Below are 18,748 nucleotides of genomic sequence, written 5' to 3'. Positions count from 1 at the left end.
TTCGTTGTCTTGACGCGCTGGCCATGCGGCTTGTTTAGTGCTAAGGGAAAAAAACAAGTGTGCGAGTGATCACCTGTGATCAGGAGATCGCACTAAGCTGCCACGTCGATGAGGGGGAAAGCGCCTTGTGTAAAAAACAACAAACAAAAGTCTTAACTCCAAGAAAGGTCCACTTCACTAAATAATAGCTGCAAGCCACTCTATGCTTATGCGTTCCTGATCCAACTCCACGATCCACTCTTCTTTATCCGTGGAAACGCTAACAAGAAGATAGTATGAATCTTACATCTCGATTCTTTCTGCATCAACTTCGATAACCGCTGAGCCTAATGGTAATTCGAGTGACTTCTTGTGATGCTTTCCTACGGCCCGTCCAGGCATATTTGGTTGCGTTACAGCCCGGTACGAAGCAGAATGTTCCTTTTGCCAGCATGAGCGCTTCGGCTCAATGACTCCAGCACCGGACACATGTCCGTATGGACGGACAACCTTTTCTAGTTCAGAATTGTTTTTGTCTGCGGTATGGAATACGAAGAATTTCGACTGAAGCCTGATGATATCTAATGGAATTTCGTTTCAACATTTCCCTTCTAGGGTTAGGGCGCCTATCAGTTCCTACTGAACCCGGGATGTACGTAATACCCCGAGGTTATGGATACCGTAATCTTACAAATTACCTTATTTTGACTTCAAAAAGTTAAGAGATATCAAACACCTGTGGGGGCGAGTTTAGTAACCATAACGAGTCATGGGACATCACTCGCAACATGTATCAGAGCTGCACCGGGAACAACCCCGGCTCAAAATCGATCAACTTTAGGACTTTTTTGACTCTTGAAACAATTCCAGTTAAACGCTATTCAGCAGAAATAGTTTCGTGCAAATTTTATGAAATTCACCAATGATACCCCGCACCTTGGTTAGTACCCCGCATATATGCGCAGGGACAACACCACCACATGGGGCCACCACCAACCATCCTGCAGGAAGTTTTTGTTTCGATGTCATGCCTATAATTTGACAAATAACGCACGAATACTATACCCGCCCGAAGGAGAAAAGTTGTTTTTATTTAGAGTGAGCCCCGCCTCAAAAGGTTCATCCGTAAAACATCTATCCAGACTCTGTATTCCACACAAAACCGCACAAAAACTTCAGAAATGAGTATCGTTGTTACCGGCGCAACCGGCGCTCTAGGCAGTTCCATCATCAAGCACCTCCACGCTTTTAACCAAGAGCAGGAGAAGCCCAAAAAGATCATCGGCACATCACGCGACCTGAGGAAAGTCTCCGACGATCTCAAAGCTTTAACAGGAGTCGAGTTCCGCTACGCCGACTTCGACGATGATTCTGCTATTCTAGAGGAAGCGTTTGTAGGCGCTGAAAAGGTGTTGATTATATCGACGGACGTCTTTGATAATGAGAAGAGAATTGTGCAACACAAAAATGCAATCGATGCAGTAAAGAGAGCAGGTGTGGGAATCGTTTACTACACGAGCTCTTACTATGGGGGGTTTGAGAGCAAGAGCGTGTCAGAGGTGCAGCAATTGCATTTGGAAACTGAGGAGTACATCAAAAGGTAAGAGAATTTTGAGATCAGTGATCGAAGATATCTACTAATTAACGGATTTAAAACTCAATAGATCAGGGATCAACTATGTAATCCTGCGCGAAGGCATCTATGCCGAAAGCTTCCCTATAATGCTCAATTGGACTCCTGATACTACCCGTGTCGTTGTTCCTGCTGATGGCCCCCTATCCTGGATCTCACGAGAAGAGCTTGCCGAAGCCAACGCACGAATACTCCTCAGCAACAGCAAAGAATACCGAAATACCATCGCTCTTTTGACTGGTTCCTCAACTCTCACTCTTCGCCAGATTGCCGAACTCATCACCGAGGTCACTGGGAAACCATTGTCGTTCGAGGTGTCAGAGGAGGCGTATGTATTGGCGGCGCTGAAAGCTGGTCAGAATGAGAAGATTGTCAAGACCTTTGTGACTATCTACAAAGCGCTTGAGGCGGGAGAGGGCGACATCGTTGACCCGCTGTCGGAGGTCCTGCTGGGGAGGAAACCGATAGGTGCGAGGGAGAAGATAAGAGAAATACTGGAGAAGGGAAGGAAATAAATTCATGTCTTTTCTTTTCTTTTCCCGATTACCTCTTCTTTTTTTGAGAACCGATTTTTTTATAATTTCCAGCTCTATATCCTGTTTTCGGACGCACTATGCATGTAACCAATAAGTTTTGTAGTTCTTTATCCTGTAATTTCTTTCTTTTCTTTCTTTTAGTATCTCTTAGCAGCTATAGCTAGTCAAGAAAAGCAGATACATAATAACTATCCTCTTATTTCCAAGAATTCATATGAGAGTCTGAATATCTATCAACTACACAGCTACATAGTTTGCGTTATGTGAAAAGTGGTGACACCTACAGATAATTACTTGTACCAGATTAATCCATTCCATTTACTGCCAAAAATAATAATCCAGATAAAATTGCGGCCTTGATAAATATCAATAAATTGATTTTGCTGTAAGAGCGGTAATATCCCGGGGTCTTAAATTATAAACTCTACATCCGCCTGCAGACTCGTTAGAAATTCCTCCGGAATTCGCTTGTCGGTAACATTATTATTTCCACCTGGAATTGAATCCTTCTCTACCTTTATAATCTTCAAGAAAGATTCCTCGATACTTCCCACTCACAGTCCTGCGAGGCGCAGAATACCCGCGGCACCCGCCAAGAGGAGGGGAGTTCCGTTCACCCCACCTGACTCAGCAAAATAAGGAAGGAAAAAAAAAATCGCCCCTACCCAAAAAAAATCCGCCGATACAACATCGGATGATCATCTATGGAACACCCCACTACCACCACCCAACGCCCTCAATTGGTCATGAATTGACCGCTCCCCGCTCTCCGCCCGCCTGTCACGCACACACACACATCCCTCCCTCTCTCCCCCGCCGCCTCCCTACGTCATCACCATAGATCCTTACAACCTTTTTGTCTGATCAACAAATGGCGCTGGAGGAGAAGATATGCAACCTTTCCTTTTCAGAGCCTCTTCTTCTCTCACTCGACCATCCTGCGGCGGTTTCACATCAACAATTGCGGTCTCTTATTCTTATAGGGCATTGTCTGACAGGGCAGACGAGTGCTTGCTGAAGAATAAGTTTGGAGAGTTCTATAAACGGTTTTACTCGGCTGTCTCTGGGGATGCGGGGCCGACGAAGAAGGGCGCTGGCGGTGGTGACGGAAATGGGGCAATAGGGTCCGGTGAAGTCAGAGAGACACGTTCGAAGGCTCGGAGAAGGAGAAGACAGAAATTGGCTTTGATTTACGAAAATGGGCTTCAGGACGCGGGGGCGAAAGGACAACCTTCACTGTTACGACCTTCACTGTTACAACCTTCACAGTTAAAGCCTTCACCGTTACAACCTCCGCCGATACAACCTCCGCCGATACAACCTCTGCCGATACAACCTTCACCGATACAACTATCACCGCTTCCCCAAAACAGAAACAAATCTGGAGAATCTGAACACCAGGTAACACCCACACGTCTCCCACCGGATAAGCTAAGGTCAGTTCGCAAGCCGAGGTTTATTTCAAAGGAGGCCATTCTTAAGATTGAAAAATCTACTACGCAATTGACATCTCGATTCCTCGAGCATGATCGTCTGAGTCGAGAACTACGGGCGAAAATCAAGCAATTATCCAATCAACAGCGTCAGATCCACAAAAACGAGGATGAGGTGGTCACAAGAAACCCCGAATCGGAACAAGAAATTGAGGATATCAAAAAATCTTTAGAAGACGAAATGGCCTTGCTAGACAAGACCCTCGTGTACATCTCTACTCACTATTATGATTTACCATCCGAATCAGAGCCCGAACCTGTTTCTGCCGCAGATATCAGTCTAGATCCTTCGAAGAAAAACCAGAACCCCATTTTTATGCCCTACATGTCCCCCTTCCCAAGTTATTCCACAAGTCCTTATAATAGTACTCTCAATCAATCCCTTTTGCGCTTACTAGGCACCCGCCCTCCTTCCCCGGCGCTCATCGCGAGAATCTGTTACAACCTACTCAATTCTCCACACCCCCCAAATATACAGACTTACAACATTCTCATTGAACGACTCACACGTGTCCGTAATGGCTCCCTCGCTCACATCGTGTTCCGAAATATGCTCGAAGGAGGCCTCGGCCCTGGAGGAAAACCCAACGAAGACACAGTGGTTCGCATGATCAATCTCTGCGTCAAAACCGCCGATTGGGAAGGGTTTGAACGTATCGCCAAAATCACGAGTGAGAGAAATATGGCCCGGTGGTGGGGCTTTGGGAAAAACCGAACCGTGAAAACTAGAGAGCAGAAGAGACGGGGAAAGTTGACCCTGGAGGCGTTGATTCATGGTGCTGCTCGTTTCGGAAAGGCGCAACAGGTAAGGGTTTATACACGTGCAATGTCGAGGGAATGCCCGGATGATCCGAAACCAAGTATCCCGTTGTATACATCTATTATGCGGATGTGGAGGGAAATGAAAGAGTGGGACCGAGGACTGCGTTGTTGGAGGGATATTATGAGGCGGGATAGAGAGTGGAACCGCCACGGATTAGGTATGCCTGCGGATATCAGGGCTTTCCGCGAAATGTTGAAATTGTGTCGGGTTTGCAAGAAGGAGGAAATGCGCAACGGGATAATTCGGTTGGCCCTCGACAAGGGATTTGAGGAGTCAGAGTTACTGGGACGCCTTGACAAGACTAAGGGACTGTGGGTTAGGAACACCAACAAAACGCCACATATTAGGGGTATGAGAAGGGAAACCAACAGGGATGATGTCGAAATTCTCGGTTCATTGGAGGAAGGATGGGAGGATTTGGAACCAGTAAAAAAATTCGATACCCATAGTGTCAGTTCACGCTCGTCGGATCGTGTGAATTCTCGGGTTTGGCACGACATTCTATCCCGACGTATGCACGAGGTTCGAGATGATAGCTTTGTTGGTCGAAACTTGAAAGACCAACTTAAGGAACACCACCGAAAACGAGAAGAAAGACAAAAGGCTTTGAAGGAGAGGTCCTCTCAGGATCAATACGACAGTTCGAGAAAAGACGAACTGGAGGGATAGATCAAAGTAGATCTATTGTTTGAGGAGGAGGAGGAGGTTTGGAGAAGCGGCTAAAGAAGACAGAGATAAAGAACACCTAAGAAGGATAATCCGAATCCAAAAACTAGCGCCTAAGGTTCAAAGAAGGAGGAGGAGAAGAAGTTGAGGTTTAAAGAGAAATCGCTTGGGCGTGGTGGGAAATTTCTAGTGTGAAAGGTGGGAATAAACATTCCTATCAAGTCTGGAGGAAAGACAAAGGTTAGTCAAATGTAAGTAAATTAAGAACAATGCATGTATGGATGTATATATGGCGGTGTTTTGTTAGAGGTTTGCATTGGGGACCGGTTGGGGTGTTACTTTTTATTTTTAAAGCATTTTAGAAGATGGCTTTTCCTTCCGGTTTTTGGTTTGGTTTTATAATTGTATCGCCAATTTCCTTCAGTTGGAGGCAAGCAAGTGGGCCGGAGTTGGTGTTTGAAATGAAGTTTATATCCTTGTATAATTAGCATGTTGGTCCTGAGGTATATCGGCGGGTGGGAGGGGCAAGGTCATGTCTAGTTACTGCCCAGTGTACTTGACACTGAATGTGTGGAAGTAATGCAATGAACTGTGGGAGACGGATAGCAAGATGGACATTTCCCCCACTCTCGACCCCGAAGGCTTAATATTCAGAGAGATAGAGGTGACCCTTGTACCCTCTAAGTTCCCTTTCCAGACCGAATTGAGTTCCGAAGAAAAGATGAGATCTTTGACGGTAGGATGGTTATGCGGTGTAAAGCTACTGAGGGAGTTTCTAAACTCAGTCGAAGGGTTTCGACAGATCCCACATGTATCATGTCTTCCACAGTGTCCTCATTCCTCCGCCGTTTCCTCCACGGTGTTCCCGGAGTGCCCATTTCCCTAGCTTACTCGATAGTAAGAGAATACATCGGATGAGCAACATATTTGAGCGTGATAGACCTAGATACGCGGCCTAATAGACCTTAGTTCCAAGATAACTAAGTCATTGTGATGCAGCTGTCATGCTGCTGAATCATTCGACCAGGATGTATACGTATGTATTTCTGCGCAAACTTATCGATTCCTTACATGGTTTGGTGGTGACTTCGAAGGCTCTAAAGTGTCCGTATACATACATAGATAGCACTTTATATTAGGGGCAAGTGGCGTCGATCGTGGCGGCCCTTTTAATAAGAATTCGAACCTGCGCGTGAGGTTTGGAGTTGGTAAAAATTTTGTTGATCGACCAGCGGAGTAAACCCACATCGAAAGATTGAAAGGTCGATGAGGGGATATTTGTTTCAGAAGGGTTCGCTACAAGCTTGGCCTACGTAAACACATAGATCTTTGAACATAAAGTAACATGTCCGTATTTGGTATGAAGCATGCCGTCAGTATGAGTCGACAACGGTGCTATTTGAACGGTTTGTGCTTCTATGGGAGCTAGTAATTCGGCATTACTATTACACCAGAGAATATTATTATTCACGAAAGAGTCTATCCCTTTTCGGATTTGGTACTATAATTATTATGTAGTAACCTCAGACCTTCAGTCTGCCCCCTCCCCGCCTTAGACTGTTCTTGACCTGGTCGTAGGCGGTGAGAGGCTTCCCCATTTTTGTCTGCCTTCGCAATATTGCGCACCCACAAAATATTTTCCCATGAAACCTTAAAATTCAACTTTAAATTTGACTGGTAACAGATCTTCTGAGTCTGGAACACAATTAATTAATGAATTATCAATCTCCAATTCTGGCTCTGGAGATCAAGCCTTGAATTGAATAATGTGTGGCTGTCAGAACAGCATCCACGTTTGAACATTTATCTAACTAGTACTGCGGACCGGTAGGAACAAACCAAAGCATTCCATTCACTATGCGATGTCTGAATAAAACAGAAGCCTAAACATATACTGATGAGAATCATGATTTATCACTCAGTGCCACCGCACGGACCCAGCCTTGAGCCGCGAGTGATGGGGTGTGTCGTGGCTGGAGATACCGGAACGCGGGAACAGCGTTGCCCCTATTCCTACGGGGGTTGATTACTTACGATCATGAGGCGGTCTAAAGTGTGAATTAGGCGTGTTTAGGGTAGTATTCTCATGAATGGAGGACTGTGTTTCAACATACCTCAGCTCCCGTGTCCTTCATCTCCTTCCCCCTCTCCACATCGCCCTCCCAATATTGTAATTTGAAGCTTCTACTCCACGGAGTACATGTAGGTAGCCTTCCCGCCTAGAGAGATGACACATGACACATGAGTGATCGCGCATGACTGTCACAGAAAAATAAAAAACTTGGCTACTTGTGTCAACAGCAACCGATCGCGGGCTTATGGAGGAGTAGAAAGTCTGTGCGTGCGTACGTGAAACCATAGGCGACATCGGGCGACCAACTATTCTGAATGCCGAGACATCCGAGTGAGGGGGGGTGGAGCTGGTCAAGACATAGGGACAATGTTGTAGTTGTGTGGTTTTGGTGTTTGTTCAAGAGGTGCTGAAGTAAGATGTCGAGACGCTAGTGAGTAGTCTAGAGTTTCTGCAGTTCACTGCACTCATACATCATACATGGAGTTTTAGGTAATCGATTGGTGGTGTTTTATTTGTTTGTTCGAGATGATCTTGCGTGGGAGTTAATTGCACTTCTTATCACCCCTCAGCCTTGCTTGATCGGCAGAATGTGACTTTTACTAGTTGGGGTGGGTTGGGGGCCTAAAGATAGAACTAGAAGCGGGAAGTGAGAACTGTGGCAGTTGTTTCGCAGTGTGGTTTATTGCATATCATTATGGTCTTTTACTCCCTTGCTCACTCGGCCCTATCCTCCGCTTGAGAATTTCAGGGTTGCTCCGGGGGTTGGTTGAGGCGGAAAGCAAGAAGCTAAATCTAGCTAGACGTATCAACATCATGCTGCAGTTAGTAAGTATTGCAATTGCGAAAAAAATGTTTCAATAATGAAAGCCAAATTATGAAAACAACACAAGTCACTTCGAATCTCTAACAGAATCCTGATCTTATATGAGTTTGTGTTGCGGCAAGCGCGGTTCATGAATATGGGGCCAGGGCTGGCGACCTTTCACCCTTTCAAATGCGCATGTACCACACTGGAAGCAGCGAGTGAGCGCCGTGTGAGGCTGGGGCTGCCTTCTGCCGAGAGCAAGTGTGTGAATGAGTGAGAGAGTGAGTGACCGGGAATGACGCGTGGCTCGTTCCAAAAACAACATTTTGCTTCTCGTTTTTCCCTTCCACCACCGTACCAGGCCCCACTTACATAAGCCTCTTTTTCGCTCCTCCCCCCAGTGCGCTTTCCACTCCCTCCACCCCCCCCTCCCCCCCCCCCAGCTTTCCTCGCCTAAGCCTGATGGGGTTTCTGGTCAGCCCATCCATACAATACACGTCCACACACACCCTCGCACTCGGCATTTCAGGGCTTGCCTTCTCTTCGCTCGCTCTCTCACTCGAAGCATCATCTCTCACTCTTCTTTCTTCCCTCCTCCTTCACCCTCCCTCACTCACCTTCTTTACGCCGCCCCAAAATTCTACCTTCTCAACCAACCCGCCCCCAACCCAACCCACATCCCACCATACCACATTCTAACACACACACACACCCCGTTACTACTATCTTTCCCGTTTATCTCTCTAGCCCATACCTAAACACTTCTCCCCTCCACTCATCCCCCTCCCACATCTCATCACCCCCTCCCCACTTCTTCTTCACCAACCCTCACTCACCCTCCAACCACCTGCCCCAACCACAAACCAGTTAGCAGGTATGGACTTGGACGTCGACCCAACTCCTCCCACCACCACAACTGCAGTAAACACAACTGCATCAAATACCATGGATAACTCCACCACCGCCATGGATATTGATGTCAAGCCTCAACAAGAACCAACTCCTCTTCCCCAGCCTGTTCCTGTCCCCGTTCCTATTGCTGCACCCCAGCCTATGACGGATTCAAATAATCCAGCACCTCAGGCCCCTTTGCTGGTGGCCGCCGCTGAAGAGTCTTCTGCTCCGGCTCCCGTGGCGCCGTTGCCTTCTCTTTCTCTGTTGCCGTCTCGGCCTTCAACACCGAGTGGTGATCCTGTGTCGGCGGACCCTGGGGACACCGCTTATCACTCGCCTACCGCGTCAGAGTATGAACCTGACGAAAACTCCCCCCCTCCTCGTCCCCCCATCAGATCCAAAACTACACCAAAGACCCCAAAGACCCCGAAGAATAAAATCAACCGTGTCGCGACTGGCCGTGTTGAGAAATCTTCCTCTCCCGGTGGCAGTTCGTCGGTTGGTACCACCACCCTCAAGTGCCCTGTCAGAGGTTGTGGTCAAACCTTCACTGGGCGAAACCCCCGCCAGAGTCTCTGGCATCACCTCAAGTATTACGCGACGCGTGGGTTGCCTGACAAGGAGGACTTCGAGAAGGCTCATGGAGAAGCTCATTCTTTGATGAAGGAAGAAGCCGGTTAGTAACTCCTACATGATTTACTGCTAACAAAAAAAAATTAATTGTACTGATGTCATTGCTACAGAACCAAAGGGTACCCCTGTGGAGCGTAACCGAATTTCCAGTTCCGACTACCGCAAGAAGAACCCCGAGCGGGCGAAGACCTCCGCCAGGCTTTCCAACTTCCGCGCGCGCGCCAGGAAAAAGGGACTCACCAACGAAAAGGAGATCGAAGAAAAGGTCAACATGTGGGAAAAAGAGTGGCAAGAGAAGCAGGCGAAGGAAGCTAGCGAGGTATGTTTCAATGCGCTTTCTACCGTTATCTACCTACTCACTAACAATTTGCAGTACTTCTCTGGCATCCTCCTCTCTGCCTTTGAATAATCTCAGCAGGAAAGTAAAATAAAAAGTAAAAAAAGAAACCTCCGATGAAAGAACGAATCATCGAAGAATCAGTAATAATCTCCTTCAAGGCTTCGTTTCACGTCGGGTAGGGACTGGTTGTAAATACTTGGAGTACTGTGTTTTTTCTGTTCTCTTTTTGTCATTGTTTCTATTTTTCTCTTTTTTCTTCTTTCCTTTTCGCTGCGTTTTTTGTGTTGCAACCACACACCTGATGTGTAACTTGTCATCATTGCAATAACGATCTTTTCTCTGTCCTTCGTTGTTTTATTCATCTTCTCACTTCTTTCTTCTTTATTTCTCTTCTTCTTTATTCTTCTCTTTCTCTTTTCTCTTGTCTCCTTCTTTCTACATTGTCCGAGTTTTACGTATACAGTGGCCAGCACACAGTACTACCGCACTCTCGTTTAGATAAACAAAAACAGCAGCCCGAAGGTCAGTTTTGGAAAAAAAGATATTGGGACCTGAATTTGCCACCACCACTTGTTTTTATTCCTCTTTCATCTCTTTTTATTTTTATTTATATGAGCGGAGGAACGGGAGGAACGGGAAGTTTATGGAAGGGGGGCGTCATTTCAACGCCCCTCGATACTACTAGCCCTATGGATTTTGTCATTATTATTTTCCTGGAGAACTTGGGAGTGAGGTCGGTGTTTGGGCGCGGGGGCGGCGGGGGCGAAGGGACCGGGGGCGAGAGGGGGAGGGGAGGGGAGGGGAGGGGGGCTAGAGATTGATTGATTGAGAAAGACGACGATGCTTATATTATGAATCCGCAATTGAGAAATTATGAAGAATGAACGTACTACTGTGTTAGCCATTGTGAAGCTGCAAGCAAGGACGTGTTGAGGTGGACTTCACCTAACATGGCCTCCGAGTATGAACCCATGACGCGAGTATTGAGCTGTGACGCGGGAGGACATGGAAAATCACTCGCGTGGGTGATGGCGTGTGAAGCAGCCGAGTGATAGGGATGGAAAATGCTTTTTTGCCGCGCGAAGGAGGCGGGAATGAGGAGATCTGGGTGTGTGCGTGGTTGGTGGTGGCTTCTTTGTTTGAAAGCTGGCTTTGTCTGTTTTGTGTCGTGGAGGAGCTGGTGTTTTTGGTTGTGGGGTGGGGTGGTTGAGCCGCATTGTACTAGCTAGGTGGCAGTTGTTTTATCTGACTGTTGCATCTGTGGTAAGTGTTAAACGGGCTTGAGCTCGTCATAATGGAGGGAGATGAGTCGATACGTGTTATGAAGTTGTAATGTTACCACCAGAGATGTAGATGTGTCCGATCGACGGGTCGCATCATATTCCTCCAATCTGTCGTTTGCTCAAATGGAGAAGAAGGAAGAAATGAGATCACTCATATACATGTTACCCTAGCTAGTAGGATGTGACTGTGTTATGTTTGTCTGTGTGGTGGAGGGTGAGGGGGGGTGAGGGGTTGAGGAGGCGAGTGATGACGTGTGATTCTATATTAAGTTGCTTGTGTTGCGGGGGGGGTTAGGTTGGCGGTGTTGGTGGGGGTGTGGATGGTTGTGGGGAGTGGGAGTGGGTTCTGGGAGATAGAAGACGAGTATGGAGAAGTGGGATGGTAGTGGGTTTGGGTGTGCATTGATAGGGGCTGGCTGCGATGCGTTTGACATCGATTGATATTGGTGTGTAGGTAGGATACATGTGTCGAGGGTGAGGAGATATCCAGAGCCCCGCAGTCTAATAAAGGACACGCACTGGACAGAGAGCTCCTCAAATGTGCTTGGGGTAATAGAAGAATGTAGACTGGGTAGATGTGATCCTTGTATTCAGCTCTAGTGTACTAGTTACCGATTTCAATCGCAAAGACAACCCGCCCACCCAGCAAGGCGGGAGTAGAACCTGAAGTATCTGGAGATCTCGCTGCCTAAAGAGATAAGTATTCTGTCAGCTCCTTTCCGGCCTTAGTGGTCGTTTCTACAGAGCTTCCTAGATGCGGTTTAAGCTGTCTCTCGGGGTTAGTACTGCGGGTGTTTCGAGCTTCTGAATAGCTGTTCAGCAGTATGTACAGCGCTGACTCTTCGGAGGTAATCTCTATCTTGATTAGTAGACTCCACTACACGCACGCACAGGTCAGCTCCCACACAGCCCACGCACAAAAGCTCATCTGCCCACTCCCCCCGCACACCGAGTGACCCCCCATGCGCCAAGCCACACAACCACAACCACACCTGCATCCCCCACCTCAACACAGCTCCCCAAACCAACCCGCAACTATGACGCCCCCAATCCTGCAAACCGCCGCCCACGTCAAATACATCCAAACGCTCGACACGCACTCCGACCGCCTCGACTACCACCTCACCACGCACCTGCGCCTCTCCGGCGTCTACTGGGGCCTGACCGCGCTGCACCTCCTCCGCCACCCCACGGCCCTCCCCCGCCCCGCCACCATCGCCTTCGTCCTCTCCTGCCAGCACCCGTCGGGCGGCTTCGGCGCCTCGCCAACCCACGACCCGCACATCCTGTACACGCTCTCGGCCGTGCAGATCCTTGCCACCGTCGACGCCCTCGATGCCCTCGACACGGCCAAGACAGTGGCCTACATCGCGGCCCTGCAGACGCCCGACGGATGCTTCACGGGCGACGAGTGGGGCGAGAAGGATACGCGGTTCATCTACTGTGCCCTGAACGCGCTGAGCCTGTTGCGCCGGCTCGACGCCGTGGATGTGGACGCGGCCATGGGCTACGTGATGCGGTGCCGCAACCCCGACGGCGGCTTCGGGATGGCGCCGTCGGCCGAGTCGCATGCGGGGCAGATCTTCACGTGTCTCGGCGCGCTGAGCATCGGTGGGGGGCTGCACAGGCTGATGAGTGAGGACCAGATCAACGTGCTCGGGGACTGGCTGTGTGAGCGGCAGCTGCCGAACGGGGGGCTCAACGGGCGGCCCGAGAAGCTGGAGGATGTGTGTTATTCGTGGTGGGTTGTGAGTAGTCTGGCCATGGTGGGGCGGGTGGGATGGGTGGATGGGGGGAAGCTGGTGGCGTTTATATTGGGGTGCCAGGATGAGGAGGGGGGCGGGTTGGCGGATAGGAGCGGGGATGTGGCGGATGTGTTTCATACGCAGTTTGGGGTGGCGGGGTTGAGTCTGTTGGGGTATGAGGGGCTGGAGGAGGTGGATCCGGTGTATTGTATGCCGAGGGAGGTGACGAGGAGGGTGTTGGGGAAGTAGGGCATTCTGTAGCTGGATCATGGCTGGAATAAATATACTCGTTAACATTGACTCCTGCTCTTCTGATGACTCGTGAATGCCAAATAAACTCACATATAAACAACCATATTTGCCTCCCATTCGCCATTCACAGAGCCCAATCATTACCCTCCCCCGCAAATCCTCCAATCAATCCACCCGCAAATCCCAATCAAGAATTCCAACTACCATTCAAACACAGCTAGAGCACTCCCTTCCCACTCTAGACCTTAGCATACACCCCCCTACCCCCCACGGCGAACTCCAGGACCCAAGAACAGACACCCGTGCCCATCAACAGTACCAAAGCTACCACAGCTACTTGAGTAGTACACGATCACCAAGATCTATGCCCCCCAACACATAATCCCCAATCACAACCTCCATGCTATGCCACCGGCCGAAGTGCATTGTGGCCGGGTGTAGGCGTATATATCAAGATGACCTCGAAGCCTGCCTGCCCGGTATCATAGCGTGCGTATATCTGTCCTGATTCGCAATCATTGTTAGCGGATATAGCACTACTTGGAGTCCCGGTTGGGGGTGGGCTAACCTTATGGCATTATAGCTAGGGAGCTCTGGGAATTGGTACTGGTGAGTTCTTTGTTGCTATTTGTTGCTATTAATAATGCCCGCTGGATGGCGAGAGCTGGATAGGGCTGCAGCGCTGAAGAAGTACAGATACGCATTCATTGTGGATGTGGGTGCATTGGTGCGTCTACATACACAGAACATGCAGAGGTTCTCTATAGCTGTCGAACATCTTGACGGTAACCCGGCGCAGTGATATTACAGTTGCAGGACAGCTGCCATCGAAACCCCCTCCAGCCCACCCCACCACACGCCGCAATTCCAAAACAAGCTCCACCGCAGCCAGCCAGCCAGCCAGCAACAGACCTCACTCCATTCATCCATCCCTCGCATCTATCAAGTCCCCCTGCACTGGGTTGTGGTCGCAGCTCACGCTAGACGGTGGGTTAACTACCGCAAAAATTGGAAATAACTGCATGCCCCCCAGATCATCCTGCCCCTCTGAGTATGCTGCCCCCCCCCCCCAATCATTAGTCACCCGAGTGTAAAATCGTTACTTGTCACTAAAAGGTCATATAGAGGATCGTTGTCCCAAAATTCGAATATCCTGCCCCCCTACTAAGCTGCCCCCCCGCAATCATCAAGCCCGGGCAGGCATTTCCAATTTTTGCGGTAGGTCAATGACCAAAACCACACCATTTCCACCTACGCACCAAAGGCGGGGTAATAAGCCGTCCCGTGTCAATGACCGGTACCACGCTATTTTGGAAGGTGGGGGATGGTCCGTGGTAATGATTTAGATGCTGGATTATGGGAGGGGAGCTAGTGGCTAGGAAGGGGGCTGGTCAGTGAGCTAGGGTGAGCTAGGGTGGATGGCAGTCGGGGGGGCTTGAGCGTGGTTTGGGCGCGCGGGCGGTGGTGACGGGTGTGTCTGCCGTCTCGCGCCGGGGGGCTCTGTGTCGGGAGGGAGTGAGGGCTTGGTGGGAGGATTTCTGGCTGTGAGAGGGTGCGCTTCCTCTTGCGTCTCGGCGGGGCCCGGGACATGGGGGGGGATAACAAGCTCAGATTTGAGACGGCTAGCTGGGGCGAAGGGAGACGGATGCTTCTTGCACGCATTCATAAATCGCGCTGCAGGCGGAGGGGAGGGTACCTGGCCTTCTTTCCAATTCCTCCCTGGCCTTCCTCGTTTTGTTCACGAGAGGCATGGTACTTAAAACAGTCTTTGGCTGGGAACATGTACTGGTGAGTTCTAGATCTTTAAGACCCTTGCCTTACACCTTCATCCAACCCGCCCTCTATGGGGGAGAAGCGATTGCATCTACTGTGCTTATTTTGCGGATAGTTTACAGTCGGAAACCCGCGGAACAGCGGGGCTTCTTCTGGCGGCCGGCCGGCGCAGCGATTTCGAAGCGGAGCAGTTAGGGCAAGGGAACTGGTTGAGGGAGGCGGCGCACGAGCTGCAGATACTCGCCAGGCGGACTATACTTGGCCGCAGACTGGCCTTTGGAACGGCAGGGCAGATCTAAAGCTCGACCATGGACTACACCGTCGGTGTGTATAGTGGGTCTGTGATGTAGGACAGAGAGGGATGCTCTATTTTCAGAGGAGGCCCCATTTCTAAATGGACTACTATACGCGCCACGGGGCGAGGACCGCCTATCTGCATGTGCGCATGCACTGGTACAATTACTCTACCTGAAACCCAATGCCCGCGGCGACCTCAAAATTTCCTTCCGCTTATGGTACCCGGAATCACTGCCAGTACTGCAGTACTTTCTCCTGCACAAGCAGAGTAGTGGCGGGGCCTCGGTCTCCTGACGTTACAATTCTTAACCGAAGATAGAGGGAAATGGGCGCTGCCAAAAAGAACCACCAACTGCCCCCTCGCACAGCGTCTAGAGCGATATTGGCGATTCCGCATCCTTCCCTTCAATATTACTTCTCGCACCAACTGCCGATGGCGCATGGGGCGGTATTCTGGGAAGAGGGGGGCTGAAGAGGGTGCCGTGATGACGGGGCCGCCAGTGATGGTGGTTAGTAATGGCGAGTGATTGGCAGTGAAGCAGAAGCGAAGATTAGTAGGGAAGAGTAATAATTAAAATCAAGGTTAGTGCTTACGGGATAGGAAGCTAGTCTAGACACCGTCTCTAACCTGTTTGAGCGTGATCTACTTTTGAAAACGTTACTACATGTAGTTGTGATGACGTATTTGTTACCGTCTATTATTCTCTGCCGCTTTTTCGGGGGGAGTGGATCATGGGGCGTCACTCGGACGGCATAGCTCCCGTCACAGAAGCTACCGCGACTGAGGGCCCACACACGGGCTTGGGAATTAAGATGGGAAGACATTGAGCGGGGTAATTTTTGGGGGAGTCTACTGGTTGGAAATTCCTGGATCCTCAGATGGGCTGGGTAATCCAACTCAGCCTGAACTGCCGTGGGGATGACTGGGAGGGCGTTTAAGGCTAAGTAAGTAGTAATAGAGTTACATTCTTTACATGTATCTTGGTTCCTCAGTACCACTTTAGAGAGATGGTCATAAATTGCTTGGCTGCGCACATGCGAGTGAGCATCTATGATCCACATTACTACCCCACCTGACTGTAGGCCATAGAGGTGCGACTGTGCGACTCAAGTAAGAATGAACTGTATCTAACGTATATTACTGTTATGGACTTATTTATGCCATCATTTATATAAGTGGACTATCAGGAGGCTAAGATCATCTCAACTAAATGTGTGTATGTTAAAATTAGTTGAGAGTTACGATATAAAATGGACTGCGGTTGATTGTAGAGAATTTCCTCTCGGGATTATGACTACTAATTATGGTAGGGGGGCGTCGATAATCCTATTTGCTGTTTTACCTTGCATTAAAAGCTCTCCAGCGGACGCTATCGTTAGAAATAGAGACCATCTACGAGATTTCATAAATGAAAACTTTCTCTCAGTCTGTATTTACTAGTTTCTAGGCTTTGGAACTCGGCCTATTACCATTCGCTTCTCGGTAACTTACTATGCCAAAGGTGGTGCCTCGAGCCTCGAGCGTCGAAAGTTTCGATGGCATACTCACTAAATATTTACCGAGTCAATGATACAATACCGGGTTTTTGTCGAAACATCTCCTGTTTTCAAGTTATTTACTTCAAGTATTCAAACCTGGCGATTTGAGCAACCCATGAACATCAATATCATATCAAGATGAATCGCCTACACTTACCGCTTTCAAGCCCCCCACCAACATTCGCTATATATCCCACGCACAACTAACCCCAAGACCTATCAACACTCATCTCAAATTATCCCAACACGCGTCTCAACTGTTATTCAAACATACCCAATTAAAGATATATCAAAAAACCCAGCACAATCTCCACACCCCCCACCCCACCCACAATGCTCCACACTCTCCAAACCGCCCTCCACAAACTCCCCCGACTCTCCACCCTCCTCCACACCTTTCCAGAACCCCCCACCGCCCCCCACCCCCCATACCCAACCCACCCCCAAAACCTCCTCACCCTCATAACATCCCACCACCACGAGCTCCTCGCAAAATTCGAAACCCTCAAAACAGCCGTAATGGACGCCGTTTCTCCTCCTCCACCTGCACCGGCGGCAGCAGCAGCGGCGGGGGGAGCAACACTATCAGACGACATCATCGACAACGCCATATCTGCCCTGCAGGGTCTCAAGACTATCACAGAGACACAGGAAACAATAGCACATCTATACCCCAGCGCACAGCAGCCCCACCTCGGCGAGGCCACAAAGCTCATCTCATCCTTCATCTCTAGTACCGCCGAGCTGCGCACCCGCTGCATGCGTGAGCAGGACCTGCTCGTGCCCGGGTGTATCGACTGGTACACCGCGCAAGCCGGCGCCATCTGTGCGGCGACGCCGTGGCATCGGGAGCTAACGTTCCGGCTACATGGGCTTGCACGGGTGCTGGAGGAACTGTGTTGGTGTGAGGGTCGTGAGGGGTGTGTGCATTCGATTATCGAGCAGGAAGAGGAGGGACCGGAGGTTATTGCAGTGTCGGTGGTGCACCCGGGGGCGGGGTGGGATGATGTGAGGAGGTGTTTAGTGGCGGGGGTTAAGGCGGTGACAAGGCTGGAGGGGGAGGTGTTTGCGGTTGTTGGTGGGGCGGTGGTAGTGGAGAGGTGGGATGGAGGCGTGATTGATGGGGAGGTGTGGGGGAGGGAGTGGAGAGATGTGGATGTGGTGGATGTGTTTTGGCCCGGTGAAGATGAAGAGGATGAGGATGATGGTGATGATGGTGAGTATTCGATGGTTTCTGGAAGCTCGATGGCGAGTGGTGTTCGTGATGCGAGTCTGAGAAGTTCCAGCAGTAAGGACATGTGGGGGATCTACTACGAAAAATCCCCTGTGAGTGAGAAGAAGTCTCCCACATCAGTTAAGAGTAATGTCAAGTCTAGGCCTACTCCTTCCTTAGTTGATGGTAGTGTCAAGTCTGAGCCTACTCCTTCGTCAGTCAACAGTAGTGTCAAGCCTAGGCCTACTCCTTCTTCACTTGATGATGTTTTCAAGCCCGAGCCTACTCCTCTCTCAGTCAATAATAGTGCAAAGCCTGAGTCTGTTCCTTCCTCTAAGTCTTCAGGCCGCTCCTCCGAGGGTATTCCGGGTATCCTCAAATCTAGAACTTCGAGCACGACCAAGAGCAGTGGTAGCGGCTGTACTGTCCGGTTCGCCAGCACAACTTCTTCTCCTCCTGGAACGGTTCAAGAGCGAGATAGTCATCTTCGTAGGCGTGTTGGTAGTGCCTCCTTAAGGGCTCCCAGCTTTCTCTCCCCGATGAAAGATGACAAGAAGTCTCAAGCGGCCACAGTAACTCATCCGTACCTCAAGCGTGGGTCTGGTATGAACAGGAAGTCAATGCCGGCACTTAAGTAGGTGAGTGTTGTGATAGGGAGCAGTTTTGTTGTTTGTTTTTGTTGTTGTTTTGTTGTTGTTGTTTTTAACACGCAGCTAAGGCTAGGTAATGATAGGGAGCAGTTGATTATTTATGATAGAAGAAATGAAAAT

General features: G+C 49.6%; 7 protein-coding genes across 7 annotated transcripts; 6 read left to right on the top strand and 1 right to left on the bottom strand.

Moving 5' to 3' along the window:
* Positions 1-1,160: 1,160 nt before the first annotated feature.
* H6S33_004583 (uncharacterized protein) lies at positions 1,161-2,127 on the top strand (the record flags this gene model as incomplete). Its single annotated transcript, XM_044836307.1, has 2 exons — positions 1,161-1,579; positions 1,644-2,127. 2 exons carry the CDS (start codon positions 1,161-1,163, stop codon positions 2,125-2,127), a joined length of 903 nt encoding a protein of 300 aa, XP_044690556.1.
* A 912-nt stretch (positions 2,128-3,039) lies between these two features.
* H6S33_004582 (uncharacterized protein) lies at positions 3,040-3,542 on the top strand (the record flags this gene model as incomplete). Its single annotated transcript, XM_044836306.1, has 2 exons — positions 3,040-3,295; positions 3,358-3,542. 2 exons carry the CDS (start codon positions 3,040-3,042, stop codon positions 3,540-3,542), a joined length of 441 nt encoding a protein of 146 aa, XP_044690555.1.
* A 101-nt stretch (positions 3,543-3,643) lies between these two features.
* H6S33_004581 (uncharacterized protein) lies at positions 3,644-4,416 on the bottom strand (the record flags this gene model as incomplete). The annotated part of the gene is made up of 5 exons (XM_044836305.1): positions 3,644-3,693; positions 3,865-3,904; positions 3,967-3,974; positions 4,044-4,076; positions 4,149-4,416. 5 exons carry the CDS (start codon positions 4,414-4,416, stop codon positions 3,644-3,646), a joined length of 399 nt encoding a protein of 132 aa, XP_044690554.1.
* Positions 4,417-4,467: 51 nt separating this feature from the next.
* H6S33_004580 (uncharacterized protein) lies at positions 4,468-5,133 on the top strand (the record flags this gene model as incomplete). Its single annotated transcript, XM_044836304.1, has 1 exon — positions 4,468-5,133. The coding sequence occupies one exon, from the start codon at positions 4,468-4,470 to the stop codon at positions 5,131-5,133; it is 666 nt and encodes a 221-aa protein (XP_044690553.1).
* A 3,752-nt stretch (positions 5,134-8,885) lies between these two features.
* On the top strand, positions 8,886-9,945 carry H6S33_004579 (uncharacterized protein; the record flags this gene model as incomplete). Its single annotated transcript, XM_044836303.1, has 3 exons — positions 8,886-9,579; positions 9,647-9,855; positions 9,910-9,945. 3 exons carry the CDS (start codon positions 8,886-8,888, stop codon positions 9,943-9,945), a joined length of 939 nt encoding a protein of 312 aa, XP_044690552.1.
* A 2,251-nt stretch (positions 9,946-12,196) lies between these two features.
* On the top strand, positions 12,197-13,153 carry H6S33_004578 (uncharacterized protein; the record flags this gene model as incomplete). Its single annotated transcript, XM_044836302.1, has 1 exon — positions 12,197-13,153. The coding sequence occupies one exon, from the start codon at positions 12,197-12,199 to the stop codon at positions 13,151-13,153; it is 957 nt and encodes a 318-aa protein (XP_044690551.1).
* A 3,945-nt stretch (positions 13,154-17,098) lies between these two features.
* H6S33_004577 (uncharacterized protein) lies at positions 17,099-18,616 on the top strand (the record flags this gene model as incomplete). The annotated part of the gene is made up of 1 exon (XM_044836301.1): positions 17,099-18,616. The coding sequence occupies one exon, from the start codon at positions 17,099-17,101 to the stop codon at positions 18,614-18,616; it is 1,518 nt and encodes a 505-aa protein (XP_044690550.1).
* Positions 18,617-18,748: the final 132 nt, after the last annotated feature.

Source organism: Morchella sextelata (assembly GCF_020137385.1).
Source record: "Morchella sextelata strain SCLS chromosome Unknown scls_18, whole genome shotgun sequence".
NCBI lineage: Eukaryota > Fungi > Ascomycota > Pezizomycetes > Pezizales > Morchellaceae > Morchella > Morchella sextelata.
The sequence above is the reverse complement of the archived record's forward strand: the minus strand, read 5'-3'. Positions and strand labels throughout refer to the sequence as shown.